Genomic DNA, 15,977 nt, shown 5'->3' on the forward strand with positions numbered 1-15,977 from the left:
TAGACCTGCTTTCTTTTCCTTTTCAACAGACCAACTATCTTTATAATCATTACCGTAATACAGGGATACTCAACTTGCTTTGCCCAGGGGCCACTTTTGTAAAATGACAGGGGGCCAGGGGCCACTTAATAAACAAATAATATAATATATCCGGTGTTAGCCGGAGTTTAGTCTCACAATTTTGTGCACACAGGATAGTTAAGTTAAGTTAAGTACCGTACATATACTGTAAGTGCCTAGGCAGCGAGCAGACAGCCATATTTGACAATTTAGCTGCAGCTTTGTCAAACTTGATTTAACATTAGTTTTCAATTGTGAATTAGAAAATGGTCAGGCGCCACTCTGCACCCTATCGCGGGCCGCAAGTTGAGTATCACTGCTGCAATACCTCAATCCAACCTCAAAATGTTGATGTGCAGTCAAACTGCAGCAGATAAGCACAGAAATCATTTGCATTGTACATGAGACAAACTCAGAGTTAAGTGCATTGCAACATCCTATTTTCCTGCATTATGCCCTGTTCATATCCAGAGTTAAGGGAAGTTGCGAGAGTTGACCATTCTCCAGTATGTCCAAGCACCTGAGCAGCCACAGTCTGGATGAGTCAAACGCCTGAGTGGGTTTGAGGAGGTGGAGCACAGACTCGGAGGCAGTGGGGGACGTTTCGGTCTGATCCCCCTCCATCCAGTGCAGTAAGGCCTGATCAACACAACCATTCAACCAAACAAACAAAACAATGCATCTGAATGGATCTGATTTTCTGGGAAGCCTTGATCAAAATGTACTACAAAAACAAAACAAGAACTGTTCTTTATTCTTTATACTCAAGAGCAGCTCCTGTTGATAGAATATATCATCTGTAGGTGTAGAAGATGCTTTGCCTTTTATTGGACTACATTCTTCACTTTAAAGTTTGACTACGCCAGTGATCCTCACTGTTTTTTCCATGAGAGCTGCACTGGCAGGACAAAGTCAATAGGAGAGCCACTTTTACCGCAAAACCCCAAAAGCCACCTCAACCAAGCACATCTGCCTACTAATTTCATCTAGGGCCCTATGAAATCAGTTTTATTGTTATTATTATTATTATTATTATTTTTCTGAATTCTATGTTTTACTGTTTACACTATTTTTAATAATCAGAAAGAGCAATGTGAATAGTGTGAATAATGTGATGAATAAATAAATAAACAATAAGATATAACATTACATTTGTAAAGGTGGAACATTACATTGCACTTTTTTGTTTTTTAATCAAATGCTTCAATACAGAGTCAAAACAAATAGGCTGGCTCTTCTGTTCTGCATCACAAGACCTTAGTCTAATGGCCCAATTCCACCGCAGCTAGTAGCGCGGTCCCGCTCCGCTCGACTCGATAAATGGTCTCATCCCACCGGTAAAAACCGGCCCAGCCCGGTTAGATTTGAGGCTGAGTCGTGCTACTTTTGGTCCCTGCCTCGTCGGGGTTCTATTCTGCGAACCCGGGTTCATACGGTGACGTGAAAACATTGTAGACGACTGATTGGTCAGGCAGAATCGTGTTTACTGTCTATCCTACTGACTGTCAATGCAGCGCTGCATACCAGTTTAGTGGGGGCTTACCTTCTCTTATATTATGTTATTTCCATCAGTCTTTTGTGTTGCTGCCTTCGGCGCTGGTGAAATAAAATCGATCTCCTTGCTCAGCTTTAACATGCGCTCCTCGGGAAGCCCTTTGTAGTTGCCTCCGCTAGGCCGCAGGCGAAGCCGCGGGTCTTGCCTGTTGAGCTGCCGCTGGGGTTCTCCTCGTAGCGCCTCTCCCGTCCCCGCACAGTGCATGCATGTGAGTTTGAGTAACAACAAAGTGATATCCATTCTCCTAGCCGATTGTCACATTTGCCCATGTACACTGTAGGTCATTTAGAGGCACCAGTATTTCATAATCAGTTTAAAAGTTCCGTGTATTGATTTCATTTTAACGTTATACTTATGGCCTACTTGGGCGGAGGGCAGATATGCGGTCCCATTGACGACCAGGTGTGGGCGGAGGCAAGTAAACTTGCTATGGAAACAGAGTCTATATCAAGTAGAGCCGAGTAATACCAGATAGAGTGGAGCTGTACTGTGCTGTTATATGTGGTGGAAATGAGCCTTTAAGGTCAGCAAATAGGTGATATGCTTAAGGTTCTTGCACACAGAGTCCGAATTGTTCGCTGCGTTTTTTTAATCCGTCATCCGAAAAAAACACGTCACGCACAGATACCTTGCACACTGAGTCCGATGCGTTAATTATCCAATATTCGTTGCGAAGATTCGCAACGAAAAGAAAACTACCGCGATCCTATTGATCCACAACTGGCAGTGTGTAGTGTGGCTCTCTGTCTCTCTCCTCCCCCCCCCCCCCCCCCCTTCCCCATACACACACACACACACACACACACACACCGCGTCCCGCATGCCAAGCTGGTCTGCAATCACCCGGCACATTCTGTCTTTTAATTCCGAATCTCTGTATTCCTGCTTTGTCATAAAATGCTTTGTGCTGGGAGACGAACTGAATTAACTTCTCAGACGCCATTTTTCATTGTGAATAGCAACACTACGGCAGCTCTGAGTGGTCAAACACCTGTCAAAACGATTTCATGGATGCGGAAAAACGCAGAAAATCGAACCTCGTCCGAAAACTTAAATGACGGACGAAAAAACGGACTCTATGTGCAAGGACTTTAAAGGTCCTTGCACATAGAGTCAGTTTTTTCGTCCGAAATTGACGCACGAAAAAAATAAAAATACGACCTCATTTGTGTCAATCATCATTGACACACCGAGTCCGACAATTACCGTCATTTAAGTTTTCGGACGAGGTTCGATTTTCTGCGTTTTTCCGCATCCATGAAATCGTTTTGACAGGTGTTTGACCACTCAGAGCTGCCGTAGTGTTGCTATTCACAATGAAAAATGGCGTCTGAGAAGTTAATTCAGTTCGTCTCCCAGCACAAAGCATTTTATGACAAAGCAGGAATACAGAGATTCGGAATTAAAAGACAGAATGTGCCGGGTGATTGCAGACCAGCTTGGAACGCGGTGTGTGTGTGTGTGTGTGTGTGTGTGTGTGTGTGTGTGTGTGTGTGTGTGTGTGTGTGTGTGTGTATGGGGAAGGAGGGGGGGGGGGAGAGAGAGCCACACAGACACACTGCCAGTTGTGGATCAATAGGATTGCGGTAGTTTTCTTTTCGTTGCGAATCTTCGCAACGAATATTGGATAATTAACGCATCGGACTCAGTGTGCAAGGTATCTGTGCGTGACGTGTTTTTTTCGGATGACGGATTAAAAAAACGCAGCAAACAATTCGGACTCTGTGTGCAAGAACCTTTAAGGTCCTTGCACATAGAGTCCGTTTTTTCGTCCGAAATTGACGCACGAAGAAAATAAAAATACGACCTCATTTGTGTCAATCATCATTGACACACCGAGTCCGACAATTACGTCCGTCATTTAAGTTTTCGGACGAGGTTCGATTTTCTGCGTTTTTCCGCATCCATGAAATCGTTTTGACAGGTGTTTGACCACTCAGAGCTGCCAGGTCCTTGCACATAGAGTCCGTTTTTTCGTCCGAAATTGACGCACGAAAAAAATAAAAATACGACCTCATTTGTGTCAATCATCATTGACACACCGAGTCCGACAATTACGTCCGTCATTTAAGTTTTCGGACGAGGTTCGATTTTCTGCGTTTTTCCGCATCCATGAAATCGTTTTGACAGGTGTTTGACCACCCAGAGCTGCCGTAGTGTTGCTATTCACAATGAAAAATGGCATCTGAGAAGTTAATTCAGTTCGTCTCCCAGCACAAAGCATTTTATGGCAAAGCAGGAATACAGAGATTCAGAATTAAAAGACAGAATGTGCCGGGTGATTGCAGACCAGCTTGGAATGCGGGACGCGGTGTGTGTGTGTGTGTGTGTGTGTGTATGGGGAAGCGGGGGGGGAGGAGAGAGACAGAGAGCCACACAGACACACTGCCAGTTGTGGATCAATAGGATCGCGGTAGTTTTCTTTTCGTTGCGAATCTTCGCAACGAATATTGGATAATTAACGCATCGGACTCAGTGGGCAAGGTATCTGTGCGTGACGTGTTTTTTTCGGATGACGGATTAAAAAAACGCAGCGAACAATTCGGACTCTGTGTGCAAGAACCTGTAGTGTTGCTATTCACAATGAAAAATGGCGTCTGAGAAGTTAATTCAGTTCGTCTCCCAGCACAAAGCATTTTATGACAAAGCAGGAATACAGAGATTCGGAATTAAAAGACAGAATGTGCCGGGTGATTGCAGACCAGCTTGGAACGCGGTGTGTGTGTGTGTGTGTGTGTGTGTGTGTGTGTGTATGGGGAAAGGGAGGGGGGGGGGGGGGGAGAGAGAGCCACACAGACACACACAGACACACTGCCAGTTGTGGATCAATAGGATCGCGGTAGTTTTCTTTTCGTTGCGAATCTTCGCAACGAATATTGGATAATTAACGCATCGGACTCAGTGTGCAAGGTATCTGTGCGTGACGTGTTTTTTTCGGATGACGGATTAAAAAAACGCAGCGAACAATTCGGACTCTGTGTGCAAGAACCTTACTGCCTTTCAAACAGCTCACATAATCACATACTCATTGGTCATATACCTCATATTTTGCTGGTGAAATGTCCTATTTTTTCCCCAATATTTACCTTATATCTGTCAGCTATTCTGAAGCCGATTGAGTACTGCAGCTTGCGGAGGCAGATAGGACAGAGGAACAGCGGCCGGCGGTCCGACTCCTCCAGGTGGTTGGAGCCCTGCATGACACAGCTCATCCACTGGCAGTGCTGTATCCCAAACATATGTCCGATCTCATGGGTAATTACCTGGAAACAAATATATTATACTACCAATTAATGTCTGGAGGGAATTTTGTGCAAGGCCATTCAAAAGCGCCAAAATGAAAGTTCCAAATTGCACTGAATGAAATGTAGACCTAACAGTTAATGCATCTTAGATAACGTCGTGTTAATAATATGAAACGCAAGAACATGCTTGTAAACCACCTTGCAGGAGCGAAGCAGCAAAGTGCCGGTGATGGGGGGAGTGTAATAACCCTCAAACACAGAATAGTCCCCATGTTTGGGCTGAAGCCTTTTCTTCAGCCTGCCAGCGTAGCTCCTGCTGTAGAAGTGGTCGTCATACCTGGCGAAGCTGAAAACACCCATTCCTGCATCATGCAAAGATGGAAGGCAAGATGAGAAGAACACTATATACTGTAACGTGTTCAGGTAATCCAAGTATTACCTGTAATGGGATGTGCAACATAAGTGTCTGGATTGTAGCTAGGAACTAATGTGTGCGGGTGTGTTCCTAGGGGAAACGGGGTATATAGGACCAGCGGCCGGGGTGCCGCAGGCAGTCAAGCTATGGAGTGAGCGAGACCGGGTGTTGTGTGTAGAGCTAGCTCTGTGAAGCTAGCTGCTAGGAGCTAAAGAAGCCTGTGAATAAAGAACCTGTACCAACTACAACTCTCCGTTCTTTGGCGTATCACCGATACGTTACATTGGTGTCAGAAGTGAAGCGGTAACGCCTGATTCGGTCGAGAGGGGAGAGAGTGAGGAGGAACAGCGGAGAAAAGTTTGAAGATCAAAGGCTCGAGCGACCTAGCGGTAGCGAGCTAGCTGGGTGAGCTAGCTGCTACGAGCGCCACGTGTGATGGTGCGTCTAGAAGAAAGCCTGTCGGCGAACGGGAGAGAAGAGGGGCTGACGACAAAGATCAGCTCGATGCTGGCGGGCATGGAAGCCCGTGTGTTGAAAGAAGTCAGACGGCTGTTGGAGACGATACCAGCCTGGGCAGAGGGGCTTATGGAGCTGCTACGAGAGGTCGCGCAGCACGGAGAGAAGCGGACGGAGGAGCCACAAAATAGACTGTGTTGGAGCTGTGGAGAACCGGGCCACGTGGCGAGGTGGTGCCGAGGCGAGCCCGGGAGACGGACCGGGTATGCGGGACAACGACATGGACAGCAGGGAGCCTGCTGGGCATGCGGCGCGATGGGACATTTAGCCAGAGAATGTCAAGAAGCTGTCGGGGATTGGAGGACAGCGAGAGAGGAGAGACAGGTGAGGCTTTGTTGGGCTTGCCAGTCGCCTGAACATTTAGCTAGAGACTGCACTAAGAGTGTGAATGCTGGAAGAGACACACAGCCGGGGGAGCAGCCCGAGCAACAAGCAGTGGAGCAGCCTGAGCAACAAGCGGCGGAGCAGCGGAGCAGTACAGAGCCGATTGTTCTGGGCAGGAGAGTGACTGTTGAGCCGGCCCAGGCTAGCTGCTCTGCATGCCAGCCAGTGGTGGGGGAGATCGCCATCAGCGACGAGACCATCAGGATAATGGGAATCGTTTTGAACAGCCAGAGGGAGGTGAGCGACATCATCTGCAGAGCTGTTACAGTCGGGGGAGCGGCGCTCGGGTCCCCGGGGGAGCGAGAGGGGTCAACGCTGGAGGAGCCGGCCCAGCCAAGCCGCTGCACAGCCCCCACGGCTGCGCTGCAGAAAGTCGAGGTGGAGATCGACGCCGATGGTGTTCGCCCTGCTGTCCTCAACACGCCGCACCCTGGGGGAGCGGGACGGGAGGACAAGCGAGTGCAAGCGGTGGAGCCGACAGACGAGGAGAGGCACATCACGCATGTCAACGGGGGTGAGTGGAGACGCAGACAGATGGAGGATGCGGATATCGGTCCGGTGTATGCGTGGGTAGCGGCCGGACGCCGGCCCCCTGTGGAGGAGATTCACACATGTTCCGGGGCCACGAGGGGACTGTGGAACATGTTTTCGGACCTGCATCTGGGTGGAGATGGGGTTTTAGAGAGAAAGGGGCACGGGAAAAGCGGGACCCAGTGGGTGGTACCCGGTTGCCTGCGAGAATTGGCACTGAAGGGGGTGCACGATGGCCCATACGGTGATCGTGGGCCCGAAGAGACACTCAGCCTCCTCCGTAGACATTTCTACTGGGGCAAACAAAAGGAGGACGTGCGGAGATACTGCAGTGCATGTGTTGACTGTAATGTGCTTCAGATGGGACAGAAGCTTTAAAAGGGGGGATGGAAATAGTGGTTGAAGTGAAGTGGGATAATGTGAATAAGAAAAGAGGGAGAACGAAATAAGGTAATGGTGGGAGTGAATGCAAAATAAGTGGTGTTAAAGAGAAGGGCTATTGGAATGGGAACGTGAATTGAAATGTGGGTTGAATGTAAAGGAATGGGAAAAGAGGGAAGAAATGAAAAGAAATGCAAATGGTGGTGGTGGAACGAAAATTAAGAAGTGGTGAAATAAGAAGAGACAAATTGGGGGAATACAAAATGTTGTGGGGTGGTGTGTTTTGGTACAGGGGGATATGTGTGGGTTGTGGGTGTCAATGTGGGCATTGAGCTAATGTTGGGTGAGGAGTATGTAACGTGTTCAGGTAATCCAAGTATTACCTGTAATGGGATGTGCAACATAAGTGTCTGGATTGTAGCTAGGAACTAATGTGTGCGGGTGTGTTCCTAGGGGAAACGGGGTATATAGGACCAGCGGCCGGGGTGCCGCAGGCAGTCAAGCTATGGAGTGAGCGAGACCGGGTGTTGTGTGTAGAGCTAGCTCTGTGAAGCTAGCTGCTAGGAGCTAAAGAAGCCTGTGAATAAAGAACCTGTACCAACTACAACTCTCCGTTCTTTGGCGTATCACCGATACGTTACAATACATACAGGCAGTAAAAACACTATTTACTGGGTTGGAATGTCTTTGAGTTTAGCACCATCTAGTGGCATCTCAGACATTACTTCATCAGCATGTTTGAGGCTTGAGTGCAAATTATCCTGACTATATTAGGATATCATGATTTACTCATTTTATTGGTGCTCTGTTCAAAATGTCATGCTCTGCTGTTTGAATATCCATATATTAGGACATTTTCAGATTTAGAATGTGTTGAGAGACATTAACAATTTTAGTTTGGTAACATCCTTGCTCCCAAGTCTCAGAACAAGTTATATTTTCTTAACTACTACTTAGTTTGTAGTATAACTAAGCTCACCCATAGTGAGTGAAGCCTGTCCAAAGACAAAGTTCCAGGAGTCTTCAGGGTAGAGGTCGATCATTGTTATTCCAAGAATACAAAAGGCATCTTCAGGCTTCCTTTTTTCCAGGAATCGCAGCAGGTCACCTGAATTTTGAGAGAAAGCAATCGTGCCAAACCAGTAGCATGGACATTCCGCTGGAAACAACTGCTTTTCCTCTAAAACACCCACATTTGTACAAATTGTACATGGAAAACAGACCATAAACATAAAGATAGAATCTAGGCTAGTCAGGAGTGGAGTAGTCTCTCCCCAGACTCAAATATTACACTGAATCGCTGCGCTCTGCATACTACATAAATGAGTCTGTGCCACTTCACAGCCACTGCTGGTTTTTCAAGGCGGGGGGTTGAAATTGAATGAGTGACAGGTTGTAGCACCAATGAAAAAGCGATTCGAAAAATGGGCTGCGCCCAGTGGCGTGCCTGACCAAGTTGGTGCCCTAGGCAAGATTTTTGCTGGTGCCCCCCCCCCTCCCCCCTCCCCCAAAGAAAATATAATAAAAATTATATCGCAGCTAATCCAGCACTGCAGTGCAGGCTCAGAATCGCCCTTCCCCAGTGGCACTGGAAGTACTTTTAGGTAGGGGGTGCTGCGGGCAGCACCGAAGAAAATTTTACATTTTTTGGACTTTCATCCATATTTAGAAGAATATTTAATTTTAAATTAACATTAGGATTATACTGTTGTGATGTCATTATTCAGTATCTTCTCCTTTTCTCACTCACTTTCATGTAAGCACCTGCTCTCCCTTTAGTCGTTTTACACTACAACAGACAGAAACACAGGCATAAACACTGAACTTATTATTATTATTATTATTATGGAAAACCAGATTATGATGAAAATCAAACACTTTTGAAGAGAGAGCGTATGAAATAAGATTAGAGCTGGTAAGCACAAACTGTTTTTTAATGCATCTTGTTGGTGGTATAAACACAAGACAGCCAAATCCAACAATTTCGAAAATCCATTTCTTGCCACCAGGGGGTGCTGCAGCACCCTCAGCACCCACCTTCCAGCTCCCTTCCCCCACTCTGGGAAAAAGCTCCGAGCAGGTAGAAGGGGGCGCGGCCGCGCAGTGGGTGGGGTGGTATGGATTAGGGACCATGGTGAAAGTGCTGCAGCCCGGGCAGCCAGAAAGCCAGAATTAGAAAAATGATTTCACTATTATTTAAAGACTTAAGACATTGGTCTTCTTATTTTTGTCTACTATTGTAAAATAATAGTAGGCCTATTATCATGAAAAAGTATTTGTAAAAAAAACTTTGTCGTCTGATCGCAAAGTCGTTACTGATTGGTGAAGGCTGAATAATCCACCACTGGCTAATCACTGGCCAAGTGAACGGTTCCCTCCCCTAACCAGCTGGCTGAGAGGAGTGTTCCAGTCAGACTCAGAGAGAGCTCTGCAGCATGCGGTAACGTAGTGTATCAGCGTAAGAACTCTGATGGGTCTGGCGTTGAGACTAGGAGTGGAGGATCTTCATTGGCCTACCAGTGCAGATCTGGAGGTTGTGTGAGTTGCTGTTGACTCTGAATGAACATCTGGTTTCAGCCACAGTAACCGGTGGCAGCAACTTGACGGAAAGGCCATAGAAGAAAGCCATGCAGTATTCTCTGAGCCAGTCCACAAACTGGTCCGTCTGCGCGCCCGCTGCCCCCAAGTAACCTAACAGAAAATAGACAGTCAAAAAAACGCTGGATAACATGCATGTTATAACATATATATATATATATATATATATATATATATATATATATATATATATATATATATATATATGAAGAGTTCATTTGCAAAAACAAGGTAAACGCCATTCTTAAAATGAACAAACAACATCTTTTTGATACTCCCTGGAGTGCACATTATTGAGGTGATTAATGTGAAAATTATCAGATTAGTTATGATTGATAATAAAATTTTCCCCAAAATAAATAAATTACAGTATAAATACATCAATGTATAAAATAAAATGAGAAAAAATCAAAATGGAGATACCGTACCTGTTTTTGCAAATGAACTCTTCATATATATATATATATATATATATATATATATATATATATATATATATATATATATATATATATATATAACATGCATGCCTTTTCATCTGTAAAACGCTACTGGACACAGACAAGCTCACCTATGCTCTGAATGTAGATGGTATAGTGGCTTGGGGTGGGGGTCTTGCGGTGTGGGTAACTGTAGAAGCTCTGGAAGTCCTGTGGCTCCTCAGGGTGAGAGAGCATCCAGTCCATGCCAGCATGCACCATGATGGGCTGGAACAGGGAACCAGGCCCTCCTGGCTGGAGCACTTGCTCCAGAAGATGTTTTTCATTTTTGGTGTACTTTCTGTAGAGATCAGCCAAGTCACGCCGGCTGGAGATCAGAGCTGTGTGCAGAGTCTCCGCAGAGTGCATCTGTTGGACAGACAAGACAAAACACTGACGTGGTCACAGACAAAATCATCTGTTGGACGGACAAGACAAAACACTGAGTGACATGGTCAAAAGACAACGTCATCTGTTGGACAGACAAGACAAAACACTGACATGGTCCCAGACATTATCATCTGACAGCATAGCCACTTGCGTTTGTTGACGAGCTAGTTTGCAACGGGGCGCTGCGCACGCGGCGACTCGGCAGAAGGGAGTAGATGGTCTTTTGGAATTTGTACATATTGTAGCGAATCGGTGTTACACGTATTGTGGGGTTTCCGTGTGTTAACTAGGAACTGATATGTGTGGGTGTGTTCCTAGGGGGAAGGGTGGATATGTGACCAGCGGCCGGGGCGGAAGCCAGTCAGGCTATGTGAGCGAGCTGGCCGGGTGGTTGCATGAAGAGCTAGCAGCGAAGCTAGCGGCTAGGATCTGTTGTGAAGCCAAGAATAAAAGCCTGTACCAACTTCAAGTCTCCGGTTCCTTGTAACGAATACCCGATCCGTTACATTGGTGTCAGAAGTGGGATCGATAACCCTCTGCGACGGCCGAGAAGGGAGAGGGTGAGAGGAGGAACGGCAAAAGAGACTGTGTGCGGTGCGGCTTTTGGGCTCAAGACCTAGCGCTAGTAAGTTAGCTACCAGGGGTGCTAACTGCTAACTGCTAGCTGCTAAGACCACGTGCGATGGTGCGCGGAGAATGGCCATCGGTGAACGAGAGGAAAGGGGAGCTGACGGCGGGGATCAGCTCGATGCTGGCGGGCATGGAGGCCCGTGTGTTGAGAGAGGTTGGACGGCTGGTGGAAGAGACTCCTGCCTGGGCAGTAGAGGTGATGCGGGCGCTGCGGGAAGTCATGCAGCGGGTGGATTTGATGAGCGCGGAGGTAATGCAGCGGGGAGAGCGGCCGGAGGAGCCACGGAAGAGACTGTGTTGGACCTGCGGAGAGCCGGGCCACGTGGCGAGGTGGTGCCGAGGCGGTCCCGGGAGACGGACCGGGTATGCGGGACAACGACATGGACAGCAGGGAGCCTGCTGGGCATGTGGCGCGATCGGACATCTAGCCAGAGAGTGTCGAGAAGCTGTCGGGGACTGGAAGACAGCGAGAGAGGAGAGACGTGCAGGCGGCGGACAGGTGAGGCTTTGTTGGACTTGCCAGTCGCCGGAGCACTTGGCCAGGGACTGCACTGAGAGTGTGGAGGCCGGAGGTGAGACACGGGCTGGGGAGAGTGTGAGCAGCCGGGGAGAAGAGAACGTTGTGACGGATAGGAGAACGGTGCTGCAGGGGAACAGCCAGAGGGAAGAGAGGGACATCATCTGCAGCGTTGTTACAGTCGGGAGAGCGACGCTCGTGTCTCCGAGTGAGCGAGGGGGGTTACCGCCGGGGGAACCGGCCCAGCCTAACCGCTATACACCCCCTAACGTTGCACTGCGGAGAGCCGAGGGGAAGATCGACGCCGGTGGTGTTCGCTCTGCTGTCCTTAACAAGCCGCCCCCTGGAGGAGGGGGACGGAAAAACGAGCGAGTGCGAGGCTGGGAGGACAACGCCAGGGTCATCTGGAGAGTCGACGGGCGCGAGTGGAGACGCGGGCAGGCGGAGGACGCGGATGTCGGTCCGGTGCTCGCGGAAGAGACACTCCGCCGTGTTCGTGCATTTGGCTACTGGGACAAACAAAAGGGGGGACCGAAAAGAGTGCTTCAGGTGGGACAGAAGCTGGGAAAAAGAGGGGATGGAAATGGGGTTTAAAGAAAAGTTAAGGAAAATGTGGGGGCTTGTGTTTGAATTGAAATGTGTGAAAAAGAAAGGAAATAATGAAAAACTAGACATTATGGAGTACCTAATGGAAAACTAGACATTACGGAGTACCTAATGAAAAACTGGACATTATGACGGGGGTGCTGAAAAGAAAAGACTGTTGTTGGGGAATTAGAATTTGATGTGGTGATGGGAAAAATGTTGTGTTGGGTGTGTTTTGGTACAGGGGGATATGTGTGTGGGTTGTGGGTGTCGCGTGGGAGCGACAATTAAAGTTGGGTGGGGGAAATGTAGCGAATCGGTGTTACACGTATTGTGGGGTTTCCGTGTGTTAACTAGGAACTGATATGTGTGGGTGTGTTCCTAGGGGGAAGGGTGGATATGTGACCAGCGGCCGGGGCGGAAGCCAGTCAGGCTATGTGAGCGAGCTGGCCGGGTGATTGCATGAAGAGCTAGCAGCGAAGCTAGCGGCTAGGATCTGTTGTGAAGCCAAGAATAAAAGCCTGTACCAACTTCAAGTCTCCGGTTCCTTGTAACGAATACCCGATCCGTTACAATATTGCAACAAATGTATATGTATTGTATAATATTGAAGTGCACATCCCACCCCATCTCACAATCCTCTCCCCCCACCCAAACCCCCCGCTTGCCTTTATTACTTTTCAAACTAGTAATAATGTTACTATAATTCTGAAGTGTGCCTTTATTACTACTTTCAAACTAGTAATGATGTTGTAATAACCACTACTGCCTGATGTAAACCAAAGTGCCCTTCTGGGACATGTATTAAAAATGATTGATGATTGATTGATTGATCTGTTGGACAGACAAGACAAAACACTGACATGGTCACAGACAACGTCATCTGTTGGACAGACAAGACAAAACACTGACATGGTCAAAGACAACATCCTCTGTTGGACAGACAAGACAAAACACTGACATGGTCACAGACAAGCTCATTCATCACTGATACAGCTTGGGAATAGCGACATGTGGCAACTGGAAAACTATGGATGCTTACAATTTAAATGAACTGTGGTGGTTGACATTTGATCATTAAACTCTGAAATATAATCATCTTATATTTAAATATATCTGAGAGGGATTAGATGAGATATTCTGACACTATATGTTAGACAGAAATGTATGAATGAAAGTATAAAGAAAAGTGTGGAATACAGCACTAAGCAAAAATAGTGGGACAACAACTAAAGTATTCTCGAATAAAATCTATACAAAAGGCGCAGTTTTACCTGGACCTGGCTAGTTCATGGAGGTCAACAGGCTGATGAAGTTTCCACTGTGCATGTCCCCGGGTGCGACTATCAGGCCGTTTTAACATTAGTTAAGTTGGAGTGTCTACCGCTTGAGCGTCGGCTTTACATTATTGACACATTTTACCAGGAAGACGGCGAAGTCATGTCCCGCCCTACTCTGCCTCTGATTGGGTTGGGTTTAGGCACGAGCACGAGGAGGTTGAGTTTAGGCATGAAGAGTGATGATTGGTTATGATTGGTTGGGTTTAGGCATGAGGGTTAGGACGATTGGTTGGGGTTAGGGTCAAATATCTGGGTAGACCAATGAGAGGCAGAGTAGGGCGGGACATGCAAAAAAAATCGCACACGGGGAACCTGTTACGTCACGCGAGTCATGTAAACAGAACCCGGCTGCAGACAGTGCTGTTCAGCCAGGCGTTGACGTTTAGCAGAACGGTTTCAACTAATTTTCCATTCGTCGACACAGTAACGATATCAGTGATCCTACTGAGGATTTGATTATTTCTCGTTTCAGACTGCGAGTGTAGGGAAAGGAAAGCGGAAGAACCTCAGCTCAACGAGAGTAGGGCGGTTAGCAGCTAGCGTAGCTAGCAAGTTAGCTTGTTGCCTTTGCTGTCATGGCTGAAGTTCCTCGAGATTTCATTGCGTAACCGAGAGCGAGCTAGCTTTCTGACGTCCAGTATCCGCTTCTCCTCCCACAGAGACACAGGCGGCGGCTTGACGGGTCTGGAGTAACGTTAACACAGCGGGGGTTTTAGCTTTCTAACGGTGACACGCCTGTGCTTCAACCGGGACTGGAGTTCGCTCACACACCCCGGGCTTCCTGATAACATGAGTGTGAGCTTGTCATGCTGACTTTCTGCGATATGGTCGTGGAACTGTAACGTTAACGGAATTCACATTTGCTTGGGTTTGGGCCAAAGCTACAGTGGCATATCTCAACGTGGAGTGTCACCCTTTCTCTTAACGTTATCCATCTAGACGGGTCCAAAAATGCTGACCGACAACAGGTAACCTTCATGCGAAAATCCCTTCTGAAATGTGTTCATCAATGTATTGTGAGTCCGTTAATGATTGGCGATCAGACTCCAGGGAGTTGATGGTATTGGTTTGGCCTAATCAATGAGTTGTCATAATAAGAGCTGCACGTGTCTGATCATGTAACTGCTGTAACGTTTAGGGTGTTCTATTTTTGGCTCCTCTTCGTGTTCTCCCTGCCACAGCTCCCATTCTCCTCCCTATGGCTCTCCCTCCCCACAATGTCTCCCCCATGCTCTGTCTCTCCAATTTCCATGTTCACTATCATCGCCTTTTCCTCTGCACTCACACAGTCTCCCTCCCCTGTCTTATCTCCTGCTATTTGCACAGGAAGCGGCGTCGCAGCGGGGACAGTGAGGAGGGCCAGCAGCTGAACCCCCAGGCCAAGAGGTCAGGAGGGGGTCCCAACCTGCTGGTGTCTGATCCGGGACGCGATGTTTGGGATTCAGAGGTGAGGCTGATTTTGCCTTCAGTGAATCATGCACCTACAATAGGTTTATCCAAATTTCATCTGGTTGATCTTGTCTGTGAAAAAGGACAAGATTCCCGCCAATCTCTAAAGCAGATCATATATCCAGCATCTTCAAATCTCACTACTATCATAAGGCGCGGTTCCGCGGCCCACAATTTGATTGAGGGGGCGATGGCGTGCAGTGCCCAAGCTGCATCTGCGAGCCCGCAAAGCCCTCGAGGGCAAACCAACATGGCAGGATGGGTAGAAATTAGTTTGGATAATCTAAAGCCCATCAACATTTTACGGCTAGGCCAAGCAACCTAGCCTTACGCTTATTACATACTGGTGTGTTTGCTTTGTAGTTTTAAATCAGTGATGTCAGAAAAGCTATGCATGTTGTATTTAGAGCTTCTACAGAAGATTCAGAGCCTATCTTTATGCCTCTGCCTTTCATCTTTGCAGTCGTCCAGCAGCGACAGCAGCGGTGGGATCAGTAGTCCGGAGAGGGCGGCGTTAGCCAGCACTAGTCTATGCACACACAGCCGGAACAACTGCACTTCCCAGCACTCCCTCAGCCCCCAGCCTGATGACTCTTCTGCCAGCTCCTCACTGCAGGGTTTCCATGGCGACGGGAGCAGTGTCTCCTACGACCACATCAACACAGTCCTGCGGGAGGCGCACTTCAGCAGTCTGCAGACCAGAGGGCGGCCAGGCTCGACGTGACGGTGCCCTCTGGCCCTCCTCACCTGGTTGTCCTTGGCCCATCAGTCCCGACACCACTGGCACAGCAGCCCCTCCTTGGGGGGGATGGGGGATGGGGGGGGGGGGGGAATCATGTGTGGGGAGGTTTACAGATTTTGGGCATGAAGGCTCATCCCCACTTCACCACGTGTCAAGACCA

General features: G+C 47.9%; 2 protein-coding genes across 2 annotated transcripts; one reads left to right on the forward strand and one right to left on the reverse strand.

Moving 5' to 3' along the window:
* Window positions 1-448: 448 nt before the first annotated feature.
* amz2 (archaelysin family metallopeptidase 2) lies at window positions 449-13,700 on the reverse strand. Its single transcript, XM_083635545.1, has 7 exons — window positions 13,561-13,700; window positions 10,257-10,533; window positions 9,605-9,778; window positions 8,067-8,195; window positions 5,059-5,222; window positions 4,702-4,878; window positions 449-699 (listed from the first exon to the last, which is right to left on the reverse strand). Exons 2-7 carry the CDS (start codon window positions 10,531-10,533, stop codon window positions 511-513), a joined length of 1,110 nt encoding a protein of 369 aa, XP_083491671.1. The 5' UTR covers window positions 13,561-13,700; the 3' UTR covers window positions 449-510.
* A 308-nt stretch (window positions 13,701-14,008) lies between these two features.
* LOC310775407 (protein VCF1-like) lies at window positions 14,009-15,866 on the forward strand. Its single transcript, XM_083635554.1, has 3 exons — window positions 14,009-14,594; window positions 14,953-15,073; window positions 15,539-15,866. The coding sequence occupies exons 1-3, from the start codon at window positions 14,578-14,580 to the stop codon at window positions 15,797-15,799; spliced, it is 399 nt and encodes a 132-aa protein (XP_083491680.1). The 5' UTR covers window positions 14,009-14,577; the 3' UTR covers window positions 15,800-15,866.
* Window positions 15,867-15,977: the final 111 nt, after the last annotated feature.

Source organism: Poromitra crassiceps (genome assembly GCF_964638095.1).
Source record: "Poromitra crassiceps genome assembly, chromosome: 4".
NCBI classification, from domain to species: domain Eukaryota; kingdom Metazoa; phylum Chordata; class Actinopteri; order Beryciformes; family Melamphaidae; genus Poromitra; species Poromitra crassiceps.